General features: G+C 40.5%; 1 protein-coding gene across 1 annotated transcript in view; it reads right to left on the bottom strand.

Moving 5' to 3' along the window:
- LOC134168605 (tropomodulin-2) overlaps positions 1–22252 on the bottom strand; it is a 34133-nt gene extending 11881 nt beyond the window's left edge. Inside the window, exons 1-3 of the mRNA XM_062628470.1 lie at positions 22122–22252; positions 11970–12178; positions 10075–10231 (exon numbers count right to left, since the gene is read on the bottom strand). Of these exons, the coding sequence (XP_062484454.1) occupies positions 10075–10231; positions 11970–12095 (283 nt within the window). The 5' untranslated portion in view covers positions 12096–12178; positions 22122–22252. The remainder of the gene's footprint in view (positions 1–10074; positions 10232–11969; positions 12179–22121) is intronic.
- Between the last annotated feature and the right edge of the window lie 289 nt (positions 22253–22541).

Genomic DNA, 22541 nt, shown 5'->3' with positions numbered 1-22541 from the left:
GACCTCTGGATGCAGGTGGCTTTGGCCTGCTGTCAACTTTAAATTGTCTTCTTGTGCAGCTTTGTACACTCTAAATGTAATGTTTGAAGCATATCCCATGGCTTTCTGAAATGTCTCTAAAATAGCTTAATTTTGACTGTATTAGCGATATCATTTTGTTACCATTAATAAATGCAGTTCTGATATTTAGTGTTGAACTACAGATGCTTTGCCTCTCTTTTTCCAACACTGTCATCCTTCTGTCGCTTAATTTTTCCCCACCATAGTCCAAAGTATCATTTTCATTTAGATAATACCCAATTCATTTATCTCTTTATCTACAGCAATTTCAGTACTGTCAGCTTCCATAACTGAGGTCATTGAATAAGCTCAGGAAAAAAAAATTAAATCAATGGAAATTTCTGGAACTCCAGCAAGGTTTCAATTATTTACTCTAGAAATATTTGTACCAATACTAAATAATTTCTGATTACAAAACTGGGCAGAAGGTTATGCAGAAAGACAGAAATATCATGTTATGATTCATTATTCAGGAGATATTTTAAGTAGGCCATTTTTTTAAGAGGCTTCTAGAAGATAAAAACCTCTGTGGGCCAAATGTAAGAATCATTTCTCTTTCACCATGCAGTAGGTCATATGAATCAGAGACAGTTATCCCAGTAGCATCAAACAAAAGGCAAGTGGAAATCGGGGGTGAGAAATACTCTCTGAAGATAGATTAGTCATGTCCTCCAGATTTCATAACAGCTCAGGTGCTAAGATTTCAGACTCTCTCTATACAACCACCTAATCTGGAGTGTTGGATGGCAGCTCTAGACATCACAGACCAAGACTTGATGCCAGTTTGACTTGTAAGGATAACACATAAGGAAAAGAAGTCATTACTATGCTGGAAACTAGAAGACCAAAATTAATCAGACTGAGTAAGCAATCAATAGTGAGCAGTGCTATCCATAAAATATTTTCCTTTCTCATCACTGCTGGTTCCACATGAGTTTCAAGTAATCAGTAGGTTATCTGAGATCTTGAGGGAATCCTACTTCCTTTATCCTTACTGATAATACTATCCCCTGACAGCTATACTCCACAGCTTGCACAAAACCTCTCTATCAGGCACTAAGTGATTCTTCACAGACCCAAACCTGAGCCACACTGTGAACAAATGCCGATAGAAGTCTATAATTTCACACGTAAGGAGACAAAGGACCTCTAGTCTGGTGTAAACTGGACACAGTATGTAATATATCTGGTCCTTCTCTGTGGATAGTGGACATGGGTAGGGCAAGTATCTTGTGTAGCAAGGAATCCAGGGATAATGGAAACCAGCACAGGCTCATACTTTTTCTGTGCAGTTCACATATATAGGGATACAATTTTTAAGCATTTGTCTCAGGCATACGTAACTGTTGGATGGCAGCCCAAATCTGTTTAAATGTGCATATGACCCCAATGATGGTTTCATTTAAAGCATTCTTGGCAAATGTTACAGAAAAAAATTTCTATTATTGGTTATCTGAAATATTTAAAGGGGAAAGGTCATGTCAAATCTGGCAATATATGTCTTTAATATATGTGGGCCTTGCTTGTGTCCAGTGGCGTTTTTAAAATATTCTTTTCCTGCTATCTCGATAAGAACATTCTTTTGCATTATCCCACTGTGAAGAGATGCTGTAGCATAGCAGATAAAAGTTAGGAGAGTTTATGCATTTAGCATGTTATTAGTCCACCACCAGCAGAAGTGGTGTCTGTGTTTATAGACCTTTCAACCAGTTTTCCTTCATTATGTTAAGGACAGAGTTTAAAGATTCAGGCGGTCCCTTCTAGTCCCACATCCATACATTGTAAATTCATTATAAAGTGCCATCATGGAATTCGCTGCCAAGATAAAATATGGATTATGGCTTGCTTGTTTCAATGGTCCAGCTTAAATTTAAAATGTATTCTTTGAGAAAAGTAATGTTTATTTTTTTAAAGTGAGATTTATGATGAAAGGCTGCTGCTCTCAGCGCTATTTGTATTCATGCTGTATTTCAGAAGGTACTTTATTATAACACTAATTGCGGTATAATTAATTGTGTTACATTTTGCCTCCACAACATGCTAATGTTCTGTTCTAAGTCTTAATACTAATAGTTTATCTTTCTATCAGTGAAAAACACAGTGACAAAAGCTATGTTTATACATATCATACTTGAGCTACGTCAGAGTTAACAGCACAAATATAACCACATTTATGTACAAAAAATAATCTGGTGTTTAGCTGCAAAACAAAATTCAATTTCAGGAAAAAAAAAGTAAGTGTTAAAATATCATTTTATTTTTACACATGCATTGAAACCCAAACTGTCTGGAATCCAAAGTGCTTTTTTCAACACGAAATTTTAACCATAAATCAATGCCATTCTCCCCTTCCTTCAGTCAAACTGGGGTAAGTCCCTGGGGTGACCCAGAGATGACTGAGGAGGCTTATTATAACCCATGGTCTTTCTGACTGTGAATGCAGTGGGTAGAGATCAGTCCTGCCTCAGCCTGCTGCAGACCTATTACTTTTCACACACTGCAAAACTTCTATTCAACTTGAAATATGATATGGTTCATGTTTTAATCAAAAGAAGCCTGGGGGAAAAAATCCATTGAAAACCAGAGAGAAGGATTCAATACAAAGGACTACAGAGAGACACAGAAATGCAGAGTGAGGTCAAAGGAAAAATTCTATCAAAAAAAGAAATAACTCTTGGTGGTACAGCCATAAAACCCTAGACATAATTTTGCCACTTTGTTTCAGCAAGCTTTGACTTCCTGCATTGTGCCAATGACCCCATTAAAGCAATGTCAAAGTAAAGCAAGGAAATGAGATGCATCCCTAACTTCATCTCATACAGTAATAGTTAACTGCACAACCACATATGTACATCTTAGGAAATTGTATTAATTCAGCAGGGAACTACTTCAAGTGCATTTTCTTGAAGTAGGTTTATTTGTTTATTGTTATATAAAGGAAAAAAGAAAAGACATTTGAACATTTTGAGGATTTCACCTTCATTTATAGTTTTCAGCATTTGGAACATCATTTCTGGTATGTCTTCTCTCTGCCTTCCTGCTTATGTTATTACACTTTTGTGCATAAATATACATTTCCACCTTTTATATTTAGTATAAATACTTAGTGTTTATTCCCACCTTGCACAAGCCAAAACTCGACAAAGCACAGAGCAATGGGAAATAAGCCATTTATACTTGCTATAAAAATGTTCTTTCATTTAACATCAGTTTATTAAGGATAGTTACTTAATTTTATAATATAAATGCACTTCCTGCCACAATTGTAAAACAAAAATGTACTCTCTTTTCCTATAAACTATACCTCATATTATTGTACTTTCAAGAAAATATCTGGTTACACTTACTACTTCCTACTTTTCAATGAATGTCTGACTACAGTGAGTGCCTGTTTATTCTCAATTAGAGCATGCGACACTGACCTTAGGAGTGAAATCCAATAATCTTGGAAATCTGCCTTGCATAAATCACAGGCAGTTGATTCACTTTTTCCATTTTGCACTATTCTTCCCTTTTGAGCCTTACTTAAATTCCTCCCTACAAATAATCTATGAAAATGGAGCTCGATTAGTTCTTAGCAGGAAAAAACATGTATTATGAAAAAGAAAATGAGCCAAGTTCAAATAGGTGTGAAACTGAAAGCCAGTAGTAATTAAAATGCAGTGTCATAATTGCTGCTGTACCATTACTCTTGGATTTGTGTCTGCATATTCCATGTCTTAAAATTCATGATAATGGATAGGAAGGTTGCAAAGTTAAGCTTTCCAAAGTTCTTAAATCTATTGTGCCTATACACAAAGAATGAATTTAAACTGCACCAGCATCTTTGATCAGCGCGCGGTGTCTGCTACCTTAGAAATTCCCTTTAAAGTGTTCTTCTGAAAAGTATACATTCTCAAATAAAAATAAACAAAAGCCAACCTATAATCTTTAAAACAGAAGGAAGCCCAGAATTTAATCAGACCCTCACATGGATTATCACATTACCCCAATTGTTTCGGATCCTTGTAGTCCTACAGCAGCCCTCTGGATTCCTACAGCAGCCCTCTGGATTACCACCTGGATTAACCTGCTTCACCAACAGAGGAGAAAGCTCTTATGTCTGATGTGGAAAGGCAGCAGAGTCAAGCTGTGCTGCTGGGCTTCAGGTTCTCAGTGATATCAAAGAACCCTGAAACTTGGACCAATGCCACACTAGTTCTGTTCCTCTCTGGCATCTCTTCTATTCCTTATATCCCTCTCCACTGCCCCCTGTGCCTTCTGCATCTCCCGTGTCTCCTGGTTTCGCACACCTTTGAATCCTGACTCTTCGACCACCTCTGTCCTCTCTTCCTTACCACTGCTCTCTTCTACACCTTCTACAGTAGAGCTGCCACATCTAGTCCCTCATCCTGAACATCTTCATACAGCTCCTTGAAAACCAATCCCTCCACCTCTGCACCAGCCTCTCTGCTGGCTGTTCACTCTTTTTCATTCCTTTACAGCACCCTTACGAAGTGAGGAAAGTGCTGTGAGAGCAGGAGGGAAACTTCCTGCCCTTGGTTCTGGTGTGGCAGTGGCCTCTCAGATGAGCAATCCCAAAGAGCATCTTGCACACCCCACACACCTTCCATCTGGCCACTCCAGGTCTCTCCAGGCTCTGCTGCGCTATCACATCTGCTCTCTGCACATGCAGGCAGAAGCTCTGAGGACATGACTAATACTCACTGCAGGAGGGATATCTGGAGAACACTATCACAAACTGGAGGTACAAAAAAACATAATATTTTGAGGATGCCCAATTAAAGTGTATTTCCCTGGGGATCCCAAAGGGCATACATTTCAAGTCCTTTCTTCAAAGCATGGAGGCACTGCAGCTCATAAAAAAACAGCTGGAAAGATTTACTTAAGAGGGCTAAAACAATGTGTTTTCTCCTAATCTTGTTCTTGGGAACAGCCAAGTCCTTTTTGCTGACACTTCCCAAAAATTCAGCCTGAGGCAGACTCTCAGCATGGGAAATTTCAGTGTGAACTGCGCAAGTTTGGCAAAGTCATGAGCAACTAAAACAGGGTCTTATAAAAGCAAGCAGTGAAAGGCACTGGCTGAGGCATTACTGTCAGCAACTGCAGCACCTTCAATACTTTAAGAGACAAAGATCAATTCTAAATTTAAGCCTTGAAGAACAGGAGGTGATGGCAAAAATTTAAACAAAGCATTTCAGCATTGGGGGTGAAAAGACTGCCCTTGTCAAGACAACAAAGATGCCGTGTCTCTAAACCAAACCCTAACTTTTTTATATAGAGTCTGTTAGAGAAACTGTAATGGGAACTCATTAACATCTGCTCTAACACTTCCACCTTCTGAAAACGACTGTCGTTATTACTAGTGCTGTGTATTGATACTCTGCTTGGCACAGCACAACATGCAAGACAGATGGGCTCTGCCAGAGCAACTGGAAACAGGGCTTTGGATGAAAGTTCTGTTCAATCACCCTTATTTTCTTCCTTTTCCATTTTATCAGTTGGCTAAAAATGTCAGCATTTAATCACATACAAGTGAATTCCCCTTCCCTTTCCAACCACAAATAATAATAGCCCAATCCACTGGAGTTTTTCCATGACTTTGATGAGAACTGGATCAGATCCAAAATGAAATGGTTTGGCAAGGAGCGGAAGACCTTGTAGAAAACAGAGGTAGTGGTGAAGAGTTGAAACAACAATCCTTATAGCAATTAAAAATGGCATGGCTTACTTGTCATATCTAATACTTCACAACAATATAACTTTTTCAATTATGTTTCATTAGTATCATGTAGTTACAAGAACCACTGCAACAAAGCAGGAACAGAAATGTTAATAGTTCATGTTTGTATTACAGTAGTACTCGGATCTTAATTGAGATCAGATGTGCATACTGCACTCAGTAAGAGAGAAAACACGCAGCATTGACATTACTCTAAAACTTTGTGCCTACACTGCCCCTTTCTTCTCCACCTTTGCTTTTTATTCCTGAAACCATTCATGAACTTGAAAATGATACAGAAAAGGCTTCTCAGTGATCGAAGTGCGATAACCAGCTCTTCCAGCTGATGTGTTAAATGCAGTGTGTCAGTATAAGTAACTTCTGTGGCTCATCAGTCTCTATGTAAGGATTTCTAGAATATCTGTCCTAAGTAGGAACTAATCCAAAAATACATAAAATAAATACTTGCAAACTGCCAGTTGCTATGGCTACAGTTATCAGCCCTAGCTCCCTATACCTCCATTCCTCATTAATAATGGGGTTTCACTGAAATTTGAGAGCTGTTCTGTACAGGCTTAAAGCCTTCTTTTGTACAGCAATTAATGTAGCATGTTAACAAGCTGAAATATGGCAGAGCGTATACAATCTAATGCATGCCATACGTTTGATTGTTTCTGCCAAATCTCCAACTTTTCCAAACCATGATTACAATCAAAACCAAGGCAATTCCCTACATGATCAGCCCCCCAACTTGAGCTCATATTTAATACTTCCTGTGTTTCAACCACTCTGAATATCCCTGTCAGCTCTGGAATTTGTTTTGGCTTGTTTTCTAGCACAATCAAAACCTTATGGCTGTGTTCAGTATATAGAGACCAACACAGGCAACTGAATTTTATCCCTCAGCAGCTGCCTGGTATTGCTTTTTGGTCAAGAACTTTTTAATAAGCTATTAACAACAAAAAAACAGAGAGGTAGAGACAGTAGATAAAAAATAATGATGGATCACAGACTATTCTGGAAGGACGACATTTTAAATGCCACCTTCTTTTCAGTTCATCACTGAATTTTGAAGTCAGTATCAGCTTTGCATGACAAATGTAGGAACTGGTAGAAATGTCACTTAACATTTGGTAGCAGCATCCCACTTCTTAAATTTGAAAAAATAAATGCTCTCCCAGTAGCAGACAAATACCAAAGTATAAAACACTGACAAAAGCTTAAACCACACTTGACACATTCTAATCCTACTGACATACAAATATTCTTGAGTGGTAAATAGTGCCAAATGGTACATTGGCACCACACCTCTCATTTCTAATTATATACCACTGGATGCATTTTAAAGCTACTGCAGAAGTTATTTTTTAACCAGCAGAATTAGTGTAAAATTAAGTTGGGACTGTTTATCATACAGGTACATTACAGTGCTGCTATAACGCAAAGAAATCATTTAACAGGCATCTATATAATAGAATCATGTATTTACCAGTCTTTAAATACACTTTAGAGACCATCAACATGCAGAAGGTGAGGAATAAGCTTTTCCTCAAGAGATATCCCTCTTTAGCTGCTTTTGAGGACACAGTTTAGAAATGTAAATTATTTCTCCTGAACAAATTACTAAGCTTTGGAAGAATACTAATTATTCTCTAATTAAAGTGACTTTAAATCAAGCACGTAGTATCACATCTGGCAGAACTGCTTTATTTCCTTGCACGGAAAATATCATCTTATAAATGCAAATCAACTAATTAATATTTTAATAGTTATTCTGTTATTGTTTTTTTGAATTGAGTGTCAAAATAAGTAATGCTGCAGTTACAAGCATGGAATCTATGATCCAGAGCCAGCCACACACGGCCTCTGTGTAGCAGTCCTCATGTTTCACCAGATTCACCATATCAGCAGGATTACGGTATAATTTATGGGAAGATTTCAGTGCATTTGGCACTCAGAGGTTTCAGTCATGTGTTTAATAAGGCTCAGATTGTGCGTGAAGTCTTTGTAGTGCAGAGCAAGGGGACAGAGAACAAGAAAAGGAGGCAGCGAAGCCCAGTGCTTTAAATCTAGTGGGTTTTCTGTGGGACACCTTCTGCTGAGCAAGCCAGGGGCAGCAGAAGAGAAACTCAAGCACCAATAGGGATGCGCCAAGCTTAAAATAAACAGATTTTTCTAGAAGCCAGCTCCCTTACAGCAGCATGGAAATGAGACTGTGCTGTCCATCCAGTTTGCAATTGTCAAGGTACTGGACCTCATCAGACCTCAGATTAATTCAGATATTTCTAATTAACAAAGAAACAGAGGGTATTTTCGTGGTATTTGGCTTTTGACTTCAAAGAAAATTCAGCAGAATTCTTTGTATTAAAATGTAATTGTAAAATGACTGCAGAAATAATGGAACATGTAGTTGTTTTCATTTGACTTAATCTGCTAAAGCTGATAATGAGGACTTTGTCAGGAACTGGTGGTGTACAAGGAACAGGGGAAATTAAGGGAATAATTCCTTTAGCCTAAAATGTTTCATAACCTCGTAATTGTGGTAATTGTTAAAATTGTAATTTTGAAGTAAATAATCACAGTGACTCAAAAGCCAAATTAAGAATAGCTTTAAGTGCTAGCATGGCTGAATTAACTGTGCTGAGGAAAAAGTGAAACGTGTGGTTATTGGTGTTTGTGAAGCACTGGTACTTCCACACCTGGGACACCAGGAATTATAATAAGCAGTACTAATAAGCACTCTAAGGGTATCTGGAAGCAAACACAGGAATAAAACTGCCTTAGCCTCATCAAAAGAAAACTGAAATAGAATAAACAGGCCAGTATGTACAACAACACTGTCAGGAACAATACAAGGATTAATTTTGTACAGATCAAGTGCCAGTCCTATGGGTATATGCGATTCCACACCCTGCTGGTTTTTTGTGTACTTATGTTTCAGGCATATTTAGACATCTCGGACATGACTACAGTGCAAAATGCAAAGTCTTAGCCCAAGTCAGTAAATATCAGTAAGGTGAGACCTGACAAGATATCGGTGTAAATATGCAGAGACCTGCAAGCAGTAACTTGTACTACTCTGACACAGCGGTGTGTAGGAGACTGAAAACAACTGGTAATAAATCCATACTACAATAAACCATTTTCCTTTCTGTACAGTATGTGCTTGCTCAATCCTGCTACCGGCAGGATCACTGCAGTGTCACAGCCCCATTTCAGTGGGCTCAGAATCAACCCTGTGAATAGCACTAAAGCACAAGTTACGATGGAGGCAGAAGGAGGTTAAAGAACATGCTGCATGATAAAACTTCATGTAAATCAGATCTAGCTGAAAAATGTCACATTTGTCTAAAACCATTGTTTCCAAGACTGATAACACAATGTAATGATAGTAACAACTCTTGGCCTGCAAATAACATTTTCTATCTTTAGTAATGATACATAAAGTAAAAAATTGTGCCTTTGACTTTCTTGAAATCTGTCCTTTTCCCTAAGAGGATCCCATCAAAATAATGGCAAATTCATCAGATGGCCAGAAATGGACCCAGACATAGTAAGTTCCTTCTTGAATAAAGGAGTGGCCTGAAGTAGAGATAATGGTGCTAAAGGAACACTGTTTACTTAAAAATATGATTGTTCCTGTAACCCTAAGGTTATCCTACCAATGTTTGCATGATTAGAGTTAGGTTTTCCTGTTTTTCCTTTTTTTCCTGTAGCTGTAGGACAAAGGGAAGCAGAGAAACTGTCTGCATTAAACAGCATTGCCAGATGTGCTAGTAAACAAGTGGAAAAATACTCATTTTCTGTAAGTGTGTTCCCTGAGGTATTACTTACAGCAACTGTAGGCAATACTTACTCAGAAAGGCATTTATATGTTTCCTCCTAAACACTCCCTCACTACAGTACCCTTGCATGGGCCTAATGCTGGACATGGGACCAGTCCAAGTCGGGTTAGCGAGGCCACCTTTGTCCATGCTTGACTGCAAACAGAGATATTTACTGATCCGGGAGTTGCTCTTGGAGCCCTTTGCTGGATGGACATTTGTGTGTTCCCATTCCCTGGTTAAACTTGCCATTGTAACTCCAGTGTAGCAAGGCAGACCACTACACGGCAGATTAAATCACCACTTCATCTCCTGCCTCAACAGCTCTAGATCCGACTCCTGAGCTTCACCCCACACAGTAACAGCCTCCAACTCTCTTGTCCCAGCATATTCCACATAAAGGCCAGGCACGGCAGATGCCTGTACCAGGCAGTCCATTACTCAGCACCCACAGAAGACAGACTGTACCTTTTTTTTCCCCTGTAAATGGTACAAAGTCTTCTCTGTCTTTGTGCTCCAGCGCTTGCTTCTCCAGGTAGGAGAGCAGGCGCTCTCTGTCGAAAGGGCCCGTGGCAGGTTTTGTGGTCTGGTCCTTTTGCCGAAATCCCGCTGGAAGCAAGGCATTCTGTGAAAGAGAGGGAGGCACGTAAAGGAGAGGAGGCAATCTCATACAGTGTTCCAAATTTCATTTCAGTGGTGCTGGGTTTTAAGTGAAATCATTCTTTGCATGTTACTTCACAAAATGCTCTTTGGTGACAGCAGTAACACACATTACCTAAATGTAACCATTAAACCCAGTGTATCTTTCAGGCTTCTTGATTGTACCACCTTTTAGTATTTTTATTAACCACATTTACAGTCACAGCAGCAAAGACCTAAGCAAGATCAGAGCCCTTTGTGTTACACATAACCACAGAGTTTGAAATCCAGGTAAACAGACCAGGATAAATTTTCTGTACATTTCCTTCTCTCCATTTACTCTTTTCCTTCTCCATTTTTTTCTTCTCTCTCTTTTCATCTTTTAAAAAATTCCTTTCATGCTAATGCAGATGTCTCTTGGGCTTCAGAAATGAATGGCATACACAGAAAGTAACTGGTGAATGATGTGGACTTTAAATAAAGTATGCAGGAAGTAAAGAGATGAAGCCCTTCTTTAAACATGCAACTGTGTGACCCTGTGATTGCATCTGCACCCCTTAATACAGGAAGATGTGTAAGGCTCCCACATTTCAGTCCAGGGAATCCCAGAAAGGAGTACAGGTATGTGGATGTTGCAGTACATGTGCAGTAAAGCCAACATGTTGAAGATGCCCCGGAGTACTGCAGAAACACTTTGCTGTTGGCCAGTAAATCTGATCGATGGCAAATATCTGGTGGATTCTGAGTGCACCCAGTGAACTCAAGTCGCTAGACACTTTACCTATGCATGCACAAATGTGCCCAGGGCGCTACACATTTACTGCACATATGTAGCCCAACTACAAATACACCATGGCCTGTGTTGTTTGGTTGGCTAGTTGGTTTAATGTTCTGTGTCTCCATTTGAGATGCCAGTTACTTGAAAATACCAGAAAATGCACTGTAGAAGTGTTGATAGTGAGGGAAGTGACACCATGGGGAGAGAGAACGGTAAAGCCAACCCTTAATTTCCAGGTAAATTTGTACTATAGAATTAGGAGTTATAATTCGATTGTGTTTCTTCAAACGTATTTTGTTTCCAGAGTGCACTCCTTTTCAAACTCCTACAGTTTAGTTTTGGGATAGGTAGTCAGAATTCCCATCCAGCACGCTTGTGACTGTAACCTCATTATTGTGGGACCAAGTAGCTCCTAGGCCGGAAATCTTTAAATTCTTTGTGAGAGTGTCTTCAAATATCCATATTATCCTTGCTCTCTAGAAAATGACAGTTGTGTAGCTAAGCCTTATTTTTCTTAATCATGCCTAAATATATTCCCTTCAGCTAGAACTATCTGTGCTAAATGACCCCATCGACAGATCTCAGAAGTTCAAAAGATCTGATCTGCACAAACACACGTTATGTTAGTTTGTTTATTGCTGTGCTCACAAATAGCAGCCATAAAAAGCTTTTCATCATGCTGCAGTGTACAAACATGATTAAAGATTTAGATTGCAGACAAGCTCATGTCTAAATAGACAAGGGATAGAGAAAGGGCACAGTGACTTGTACAAAAGCAAGTAGCACATCACAGCAGGAATAAACCTGAAATGTCCCTAGCTGAGCTGATCCTACTTAAGGATCCACTGCCTCTAGTGTAACAGAATACAAATATAAAATGCTGTAGTATGTAGCATTTATAAAAGGCAAATTTTGAACTATGAATCCCCTGGCCACCATCACTAACCTCAGGATCAAGGTCATCGAGAACATGCTCTAGCTGTTTCAGTTCATCCTCTGAGAGTTTGCTGAGTATTTCATCTTCATTGATATTCTTGTATTTCTCCAGCTCTTTTCGGAAGGGCAGAGACATGGCTCCTGCTGCACTGCTCGACTGATGCTGCTTGCCAAGATTTCAACCATCCAGGAGTACAGAGCTTCTTGCGGCTTCACTCACTGTTAACAATAAAGCATTGAGTATCTCCATTTAGCTGATAGAGTCCTAAAAAGCCCACATGCTGAGAGTCACATTTACACTTGATTAATGAAAACAAAGCAACAAGATGTCCTGGCTCAGTGGAGGGAGTGTGGGAAGTGCTGGGGCTGCCTGTGTAGCAATAGCCAAGAAACAGCAGGGAGGGGTACGGTACATTTGGGAACTTTGGGTTCAGCAGCAAAGAGAAGCTTTGAAACAGATAAGAAAAAACATTAGGAACTCATCCTTTTCCATAGAGATAAATCTGTTTTATTTAATTTGCTTAGAAACAGCAGAATCTGCTTGTAGATTGACAGAGAACAGTTCAATGCTGACAAACGAAGATACAAAACGATATGCCTTGTGGTATTCCATCTTATCCCAGCTTTGCTGATGGCTAAAAGCAGGCCTACATTGTCTTGGCTGGCTTTTTTGTACATACTGGTTACCTAAGCAGCTGTAAAGTATGCTGCTTGGTAGTCTTATTTCAAAATTTGTCTACAACATGTGATAGTACTCATCATCAAAATAACTCCTGCAGTAAGAATATACTTAAAAAAATCATCTGTAGATTAGTCTGCTCCATGGGGCACCTGCAGGCATGCAAAACATGGTCATGGAAAAACATGGATTTAGTATTTCACAAAATCTTTAAGTTTGAAAACATGAACGTGGCTCCTTGTTAGATGATCTCAAGTGATCAGTAAGAAGAAAGTGACATGCGCATGGCCACAACAGTCACTATGATATCACCTGTCATTATGAAGAACTCTGTCTTTAGTCCCCCTTTTTTTTCCTGTCCAGAACCAATTCTAGAGCCAGAACCTGCCTGAAAATGCAGGGAGTGAAAGAGAATTAATCTGTGATCAGGAACAGCATTTGGGGGGACTTTTGCTGCGCTCCAGGCCCTCCCAAGTCTGCCCTGTTTCCCACTCCAGGACCAGAGCTCTCTGAATTGCATAGCCAGCTGTGCACTTTTACAGCTGAGTTTCTGCATTCACAAATTTCAAAGCTATGGTTGATATGGGAAACAGCCAACTGGCACCTACAGCTGCCTTATGTCTGAACCCAGACTCTGATTTCGTTTGGCCAGCTCCTTAATGCTCATAAAGTAAAAAAACATCCATGTGGGTCCTGTTGTTCTTTGTATGCGCTGGAAGCCAGATATTTACTTTTCTTCTATTCCAAATCCAAATGAAGATGTTGCATTTACGTAGGGTTTCACTATTAAAATACTAAATATTAAAACACACCTATTTTTGCTATCTATCAAAAAGACTAGAAATCAGCAGCCTGTAGAAAAGGAAGAGAATAATCAGTAGAATTACAAACTTGAAAGACCTGGAATTCTACGAATACTGCAAGGCATGATAAGCCTTGACTTGAAACACTTGAGCATCCTATTCCAAGAAAAAGCATTATTTCCCCTATACACTCTCATTTTCTACCTTTTTGCCGCCCTATTTGCCTGTTTTCATAGCATGCTATCACTGTCAAGCCATTCCCAATGTCATGGTAGAATTCAACTGTTCTTTAAATTGTGAGTACATTTTAGGAAGTTAGCCAGCATCTGATGTTTCACAAAGTTACAGCCACTATGAAAATTTCTTGTATTATGTTTTATTATATTATAAGGTTCTATCATATGTGATATGTTTGAGAGAGATTTTGGCAACAAAAAAGTCCAGAAGAACTAATGGTTTTCCGTACATAGTGCTTAAAGAGAACACTAGTTCTACATATGTTTAATTGATAGAATTTGTTATCAAAACTATCTGTTAAATAATGAAAGAATTTTATTTAAAAGAGATAAGTATATTTGTTTAAACTGTAAAAACAAATTCAGCTGCAACACATTGCTGTACTAAGGCACCAGGTGCCTTCTCTATGTTTCTTTGCATAAACTCATTAAAAATGTAACATTTCAGCCAGCAGTCATTAAATGGGCTGGGAACTTTCTTTGAGGGGATTAGAGCTTTTTAAAACTCTTTCATAGTTTAAATGGTTATTTTATTAGAGTTTAATCTCATCCCTGGAAAAGAAGGAAATGTAATCACAAGGTTAGGTTAATTAAATAGTATTGGGAAAGTTACTAGTAAGAGTACACCAAGGTTTCCCTGGCTGAGGTTCAGCACTTCTATTGTGCAGGATGCCTGGTGCCAGTACCTTTCCCTTGGCTGTATGGCACTGACCGATTCACATCCAGGAGCACAGCTAAGAGTTGTTTTACTGGGAATAGCAAAACCATGTGTGTAATGGCTTCTGTGGAAAGGTTTGCAAAGTTGAATCCAGGTGTTAATAGGTAATTACTGCAGAACATGAGCGGTGTGCACCAGACATTTCTGGTTTCTTCATGAACTGCCTCTGTGCTTAGCCACAGAGGGAAATGTGCCAGAGGACACTTTTCAACAGGTGACAGTTTCAGTATCATAACTGTTTCCTTTTAATTATTAGGAAGAGAAGGTATTTGACCATGTGCAGCAGGGACACCCAAAGAGAAATATAAACCCAGGTATTAAGGATGTATCAGTCTAACTTGGCATGACGCACTATGTTGGATAGCCCTTGTTAGACCAGCAGTGCATGGAAGAGCTTGAAACCATGCTTTTCTTGCACATATGCATTTGCAGCAGAAATTCCCTTGATATTTTCCCTTTCACAACTGAATCCTACTCTCCTGTTACTGGAAAAAGCAAAGACACTGCTTAGGGAATTTCTTTGTCCACAATCCCTGTAAGTAGTAAGGCTTACGTGGAGCTTGCACTCTGCTGCAGAGGTTACTGAAAGCTCTGGTGAAGTGCCTGCTGTTCATAGCCTAGCTTTATGCTCTCTACTGACCTTTCACCACAGTCCCATTATGGGAAGCCAAGGGAATGAGATAAATGTGACAATTCAGCATCATTCAGTCTAGGAAGGAAATGCTTAAGCCTTGAGTTCCCATACTTTGGAAATTGCTGTCTAATGTGATGATTATAATCTCCACCTTCCTAATTGGATTTCATACTGTTAATTTTGTATACATAAACAAGGCCATATGCTGTCTGTGCTGCTTCTGATTGTGGTTTGACTTTTCTGAGTGTGCGCATACTGTTTACTTTTTACAGATTATATCCACTTGGTCTTCTTTGTTATGGTTACTGTATGAAAACTTTCATCTGTTAAAAAGCAATCCCAACTAACCAACAGCTCCTAGCTAGTGTAATTTTGAGCATACAAAAGCAGATCAGTGTCAAACAGTAGAAACATATTCAATGTAATCACAGAGACAATATGCTACACTGCATTAGGAACACTGAGGGAAGCAGAATGAGGGACCATGGGTATGACTATGGAGATCCACTTCAAACTCACTGGGAAAAGTGAACAATGAGAGTAAGGAATGAAGAAACACAAACCCCATTTGGCTTTTTCCATTTAGTTTAGGAGCATCACAGTTTACTATGGGCTCCAACACCCACTGCTGAACAGCAAAGCATGCTGTTGGATGCCCAGCAGGTGAGATCTATGCTGCTATATAGTGCAGGTACCGTAACCAGGTGATACTTTTTAATCTTTGTGGAGCACAGATATTTCCCAGTGACGTTCAAAGAATCCATTGCTATATTTTTACCTTTGATTCCTTCTAAAGAAAGAAATACATACCCCTGTTTTATTCTGGACAGCTTTTTCACCCATGCCTGTCAACATCAGGAGTTAAATATGTTTTCAAAGACAAAAAGGGTGTCATTAATTAGCCTGCATAAAATCAGTATTCTATGTAGTCAACACCTGCTGTGATGTAACTCTTGTATACTTTTCTGTGTTCCATAAGTACTTTTTGGTTATAATCCTTATACACTACTGATAGGGTTTTCTAGAGTAGCTAGGCTGTAGTTTCTGCTGATACCACAATACTGTTGGAATTTTCTACTGCTGATACAGATAGTTCTTCCTGAGAGGGAATCAGTCCTCTGAATTAATGTTATACGTCAAAGAGGTCCCACTTGCATTTGCTTGGATTGCTTCAGAAGTGTTGGAAAAACCTGAACCGTAGAACCTTCTATAGACCAGCAGCTACAAAGGTACATCAGGTCACTCACACTGTCTAAAACACAGGCTATGTACCTCAGAAAACATAATGTCTCTAGGGTCCTGTAGCAATGAGAATCCTGTTATACAGATGAGACGGATTTCTAGCTTTCAATAGTGTGTACAAGCTAAGAATGAAGCTGCATGGGAATGTGCGTTTATGATGTAAAATGACATGTGCTGAATGGAAAATAATCCATGAGAGTTCTTTGCATCTTTATAGAAAAAAAGATCTTTTTTCACGATCAGATTTGAGTTGTTCTCACTTTTCCAAATCACAGCAACTGATGTTCAGAAAGGAAATCCTGATACACAATCTATTTCAAACTATCTGTATCCACAATGGTGGATATTTGTGTTTTGAAAAACAGCTGTGAAACTGATCTATATGGAAAAATTCTTCCCTTTCTTTCAATATTCTCGAGTAGATAAACATGAAAACAAGAAACGGGTGGAATAAATCCCAAGTTAACTTGATACTGGACCAAATAAATAGGATTGGGGCCATTATGATTAAGAGCAGTGTTTGTGCAACACACGCAGATGCTCAGTAGAAGGAGGGTGGCTGTCCCACACCATCCAGGCAATGGAGTGCTCCCACCAATACAGTTAATCCAGTGCCAGCCAGGAGACCTCTCTGCTGTCCAGGAACTGCTATGAAAAATAAGGCTGGGGTGTTGAAAGCTCAAGCTTAATAAAAAGAGGGAAATACTTCATTATGTGATATATAAATAAGGTTTCTTTTTTGTTTTTATACTTAAAAAACAAGACCAATATGTTCTTTCTGACTCTGAACACATGGGAGATGTATACCTAGAGATCATGTTTTGTGGTTCAAAATTTCCCTTCGTTTTAAACTAGGAAGTTCATAAATCTCAGAAAAGCTAGAGAGAATGTACTGGGGCTAGTACAGCACAAAAGTATGATAGGAATGTACAGTGAAGCATTGTGAAACTGATTTTTTTTGTGTATGATGAAAATGGTATTAGCTACAGGTCCTGCTGTGGCTAGAGACAGTAACCACATGAAAGAAACTCATGTAGGTACAAAATGGAAGAGGTGTGTAGAAAAGCATTTTGTCTTCTAGAATCTATCAACTTTTTTGCCTGTTTCCCAAAAAAAAACTCCTGAAGAACTCATTCATAAGGAGCACTGAACTGCTCAGGTTTGGTCACCTCTTCTAGCCCTTTCCATCCAGAACACAGCACAGTCACTTGGTGGATCAAGGCGAATAACCTGTTTAAGGATCTGTAGAACTGGGTCCTTTGAGAGGGTGTCTGGGGAGAGCACACTCAGGTGCACATGGCACTGAGCTTGGGGCTGGCAGTGGGCAAGTAATGATGTGGCCAAACCTCTTCTATTCCCAAGCCCCGTTTGCCATCTTTTGTCATACTGTAGCAAAGAATCCCTCTAAAAAAAAATGTATATTTAAAACGCTGTTTTTCTCCAGGGCTAATGTAGGATGATTTCATGTTCTTTTCCTAGCAACAGGCCCATACAGACACTGTTCAATAAACAAATATGTTGTCCTAACACTAGACTAGGCCTGAACTTTTAGGACAATCATCAGTGATCAGAAACTCCACTTCATAATTTGATGAGCCCTTCTGAACCTTGCTAATGCTCACGCCACTCTGCAGTTTACATGACAGTTGGCTCCTTTACTGAGGGACTGATGACTCCTATGCAATTAAAATGCAAAACATCAATTCACTTTAATGGGAGTTCAGTGGTGCCCTTTATAAGGAAATAACTGTCATGTGTATTGCAAAATTATCCATATGAATGTACTGCTATTATAGCAGATATAAAGGGATGAGTGCCCTTTGATTCAGATAACATGAAAGATTCTTCACTGGTGATTAAAGATGAAACATTAATGCTTCTTCCACTGATGCAGAATGAAGTTATATAATAACTAATTTCTAATTGTTTCTAAGATAACGTTGGGGTATTATGCATATTCATTCAAAACATAAAACTAAGTCCCGGGAAGGAAGTAGATCTCTTCACAATGCCTGATGAATTAGAACCTGCTTCTGGGTATCATCATATGTGTAAATCATAATCACTAGAATTGTTTCCATACAAAAATTATGACTAATTATACAGTGACCATATGATCATTTAAGCCAGTCTTACTTAAAGAAAGTTACCTTTAAATCCCTCAGTTTCTGTCTGCATTAAGAGGATAACAGAACAAACCTAAGTGTTACAGATGTTAGTGGTATTCTGTATGGCATTCTGACACTCCAGTGAGGCATCCAAGTATGGGAAATGGAAAAGACTAAAAAGATCTGCCCATCTGTTGTGTTTCCTGCAGGGAGAGACTCCCCCTTGCTTTTAGAGGGGTAAAGTTTAGTTCTAAACCAATGAAGCAACCATCTTCTGTTGCTGCTCATTGCAACTGGTAACCTTGTGGAACTGGAAGGGAGGTTTCCTCCATCTTTAGAACTTCAGTGATTCTTTGAAAATCTATGCAAGGTTAATTAGCTTTTCTAAAATAAAAACATAACATAGCTACTGTCTGAAACTGAGGCTGGTGTGAAGTGCTGGGTTGAAAATCCTCGAGAGCAGTCTTTTTATATAGAAAATGGGCTATGAAATGGCAGATCCACCCACAGTTCGTCATCTGTAAGATTCAGCTCTGACATGAACAGAAACACCCAGTGCTGAGCTGTACCAGTGGAAGAAAATAGCCCCATCATTTTCTGTGGGGCACCAGTGATATTTTAACCTCTTTTAATAACCACCAGACTGTGCAGGTTTGGTTCTGCAGTAGACAGGTGCTGACTGACCTTGGACAAGAGGTTGCACCTCTTCAAGTGAGCACCACCCCAGAGCATGCATGCTCCCAGTCTTGTGATACAGCAGGCCATGGGTCAGTGGTCCCCAGATGAACATGGATAAATCAGTTCCGACATCATGCACATTACAGTATTAGCTGTGACATTTACAATATGGTGTCTTCATCCTGTTCAGTTTCCCAGATTTTGTGTTGCATAAAGAATGGAACCAATTGTGGTGCCTTACACACCATTAGCCACACTAGAGCCTCCCCACTTCACTGTCCTGTCAGAGGAAATGCTTCGTTTGAGATCAAACAAAAAGTCTGTGGCATGACAAGGAATTGAATCATCTTCCAAGTATCAAGTGTTGGACCACTTTTCCTTTGGCCATGGGTCCCTTCTTCCATGGACAATCTTGTTCATTTAAGCACATCTTTTAAATGAATTATATATGCCAAGTGAAAACATAGCAGAAAGAGCTCCCAAGGCTAAGAGCATATGCTACTGATTGTGGAACTATGATCCTTAATAACGATCACTGTAGGGTAACTTCTAAAAAAACACCCTATTTTTGCACCTTTTGTAAGCTTTTTTTTCTCCTTACGATGTACGGAGACATCATAACTACCTATATTTTTTGCATTTCAGCTGTAAACCAGGGCCAGAAACCATCTGTGATGTGTCCATCCTCATAGCTGAAACAATGAATAGAAGGAAATGTCCCTGGAAACAGACTTTCTATTTTCATAGAGAAATAGATCAGACCAGCCCTGGAAAAGACAACCCTAGATTTGTTTTTCATTGGAAACATCAATAGGAAAAAGGACACTGGGTAACATTAACAAAAGAGTGCTCCACCTTTGCTGCCAACAGGCAGCACACAGAGTGCTACCTTTTTGTCACTGCTGTTCTCAGATTTCCCTGCTTTAGACCAGCAGCTGGGCCTTCAGCTGCTCCTTGAAGTAGCCCCAGTAAAGAAGGATATAAAAAATAAGTTTACAGATTTCTGTGGCACCAAGTAGTGATGACCAAGTTTCACTGTTAAACAGAGCCACTGCTGCTAACTGCTAATTGCTACTTAATTGCAGTTGTTAATTCTGTTAATGGCCAGTTAACAGAACATAATGCATTCACCCCAGTGTTAACCTACCATATGCAAATACATGTGGTTACAGGAGGCTGCTCCATGCCCCTCAACGCCAATTCCTGCTCAGCTACCACAGACTCTGTTAAAGGAATACTCATTCACAAGAAGAACCAAACTATGAGATTCAATAACTTAGGAATGCTACAAAAAAAAACCTACAGCAGACTAAAAACAGCAGAAATGCATAAACATTGCTGGTCAGAAGTTGTAAACTACTGGAAACAATAATAAATTGGGAAAGGAAGAAAAGTCATGCAGCAAGAGAGCAAAGCATGCCATTCTGAACAAAATTACTTAGATTGTCAAGATGACAGAGGCTACTGGCTAAATTCAGACAAATCCACCCAAGCTAGGTGGATGGGAGAAATGATGGATATGGAACTCGGGTTGGCAAAGTCACTAAATGATTCATGTAACCTTCTTCACTTTTTACACAGTGATAAATATATCTAGTGGAATGTAAGTTATACAGTTAAGAGCTGCACAGCACACAGCACCACAGCAAAGACAGTCTGTTAGATAGCAAATGGGTGCAGAATAACATGGAAAAGATTGTAATATCATTAATATACTTCAGCAAGATACCTCCATACAGCCCCGGGTTCGAGTTTATTTTCCTAATAACTGTATCCCTTGCAAGGCACTTGAGGACACGATGCCTGCAGTATTAGGCCAATTGGTCCCGAGAGTTTCTTTCCCATTACATGCTCCTACCTCCAGAATTGGAGGGCAGAACAGAAGGAGTTCAAGGACAATTTATGGGAATAATCAGTTAAGGAAAAGCTTCCATATGATAAGAAATTGAAAGACTGCACTGATTTACTACAAATACACAACTCAAGAACTTACTGAAGACTTCCTCTACTAAACGTTTTCAAAAGCATAGATCTACAGAGTGTATTATTCATGGTATAAAAATATTATCACCTCTTCAAATTATCTTAAAATTGCTGTTTGATACTGATACATTTCTGGACTTGTTTCATCAGTAATGATGTTACAATGGGGGGGGTTTACGTTATGTTACTCCTAAGTGCAGGAGGGTCACATGAATATAAGCAGGTCTTATTTATTTTTTAGTGTTATAGTCCTCAGATTTCCCTATGTGTTTCTCATTGATCAACTGTGGAGTTTTTACTCTGGTAAAAGAAATTCCCCCAAAGCTTCCATCGAAGCAAACCCCCTTCAATTAGCAGAGGGCCACCCTGGTAGTTTTGTAATCAGACAACAAAATAGAGCATGTGTGATATCTGATGCCAATGTGCAGGTTTGGGGGACACATTTTGCTCACCAAGAGACTGGAAATGTTACTAAATGTTACTAAATCCGCATCCTGTGCCTGAACTTGTCACTGATCCATTTATTCTGACCTGCTCCACAGCAGCGGAGCGTATCCGCCCGCCATCCATCCTGCTGTATTCCTGACGTGCAAAAGGCGTGACAGCACCGGCACAGCTCATCTTCATCTACGAAAATACCTTCCCCCTGTATTTTATTAAACTGCTGCATCTGGTTTCTGTCATTTAACGCCTGACATAAAGGATGCGAACGCATCCAAGTAAATACAGCCGCCTTCCCTAGGAAAACGCGCTATTAAAAACAATAGGCAGGAGGGAAGGGCGCTCCGCACACCGTGGGAGCCCCGGACGCGCCGCGGCCGCCCGTGCGAGCCCCGCCGCTTCTCACACACCGAGGATGATGCCCAGCGGCTCTGCCTCCGGGTCGCGCTGGGCTGGGGCCGAGCCGCCATGCGCAGGGGATGCTCCGCGCAGGGGATGCTCCGCCGCACGCAGCCGCCCCTCCCGCTCCGCTCCGCACCGCAGCGCGCGGAGCCCCGCGGAGCCTCCTGCCGCCCGGGGCCCGCAAGCGATGCCGCGGGGCCCTCCCGGTCCCGGTCCCGTCCCCGTCCCGCCGCCTTACCCCGCCGTGGGGCCGGTCCTCGCCGGCAGCTGCCTGCGCGCCCCTCCGCGCCCGAGCGCAGCGCCGCCCGCCGCCTCCGCGCCCCTCCGGCCCCGAGCCCGGCGCCGGCGGCTGCAGGTGGGTGCCTGGCGCGGCGGCTGCGCACCGCGGGCCCTGTCCTGCCGGGCACGCTGGGACTCGTAGTCCGGCAGCCGCCCACAACCGCCGCGGGGTCCGCGGGCAGCAGCAGCACTGCCAGCCGCAGCCGGCACCCCTCAGCAGCTTCCCTCCCCCCCATACCCGAGCAGTCACCCTGGGGCCGCTGCTCTCCCGCACCCCTTTACGTGTCTTTCTGTCTCAAGCCTGTGGGTGATGCCCCATGTAACCTGCATCCAGACCACGTTTATTCTCCCTCGCCTTTGGCGTGATGCAGCCGCAGCC

The sequence above is a fragment of the Pezoporus occidentalis genome, unplaced genomic scaffold (genome assembly GCF_034315485.1).
Source record: "Pezoporus occidentalis ecotype Australia unplaced genomic scaffold, CSIRO_AGI_Poc_V1 ctg11, whole genome shotgun sequence".
Lineage (NCBI taxonomy): Eukaryota > Metazoa > Chordata > Aves > Psittaciformes > Psittacidae > Pezoporus > Pezoporus occidentalis.
The sequence above is the reverse complement of the archived record's forward strand: the minus strand, read 5'-3'. Positions and strand labels throughout refer to the sequence as shown.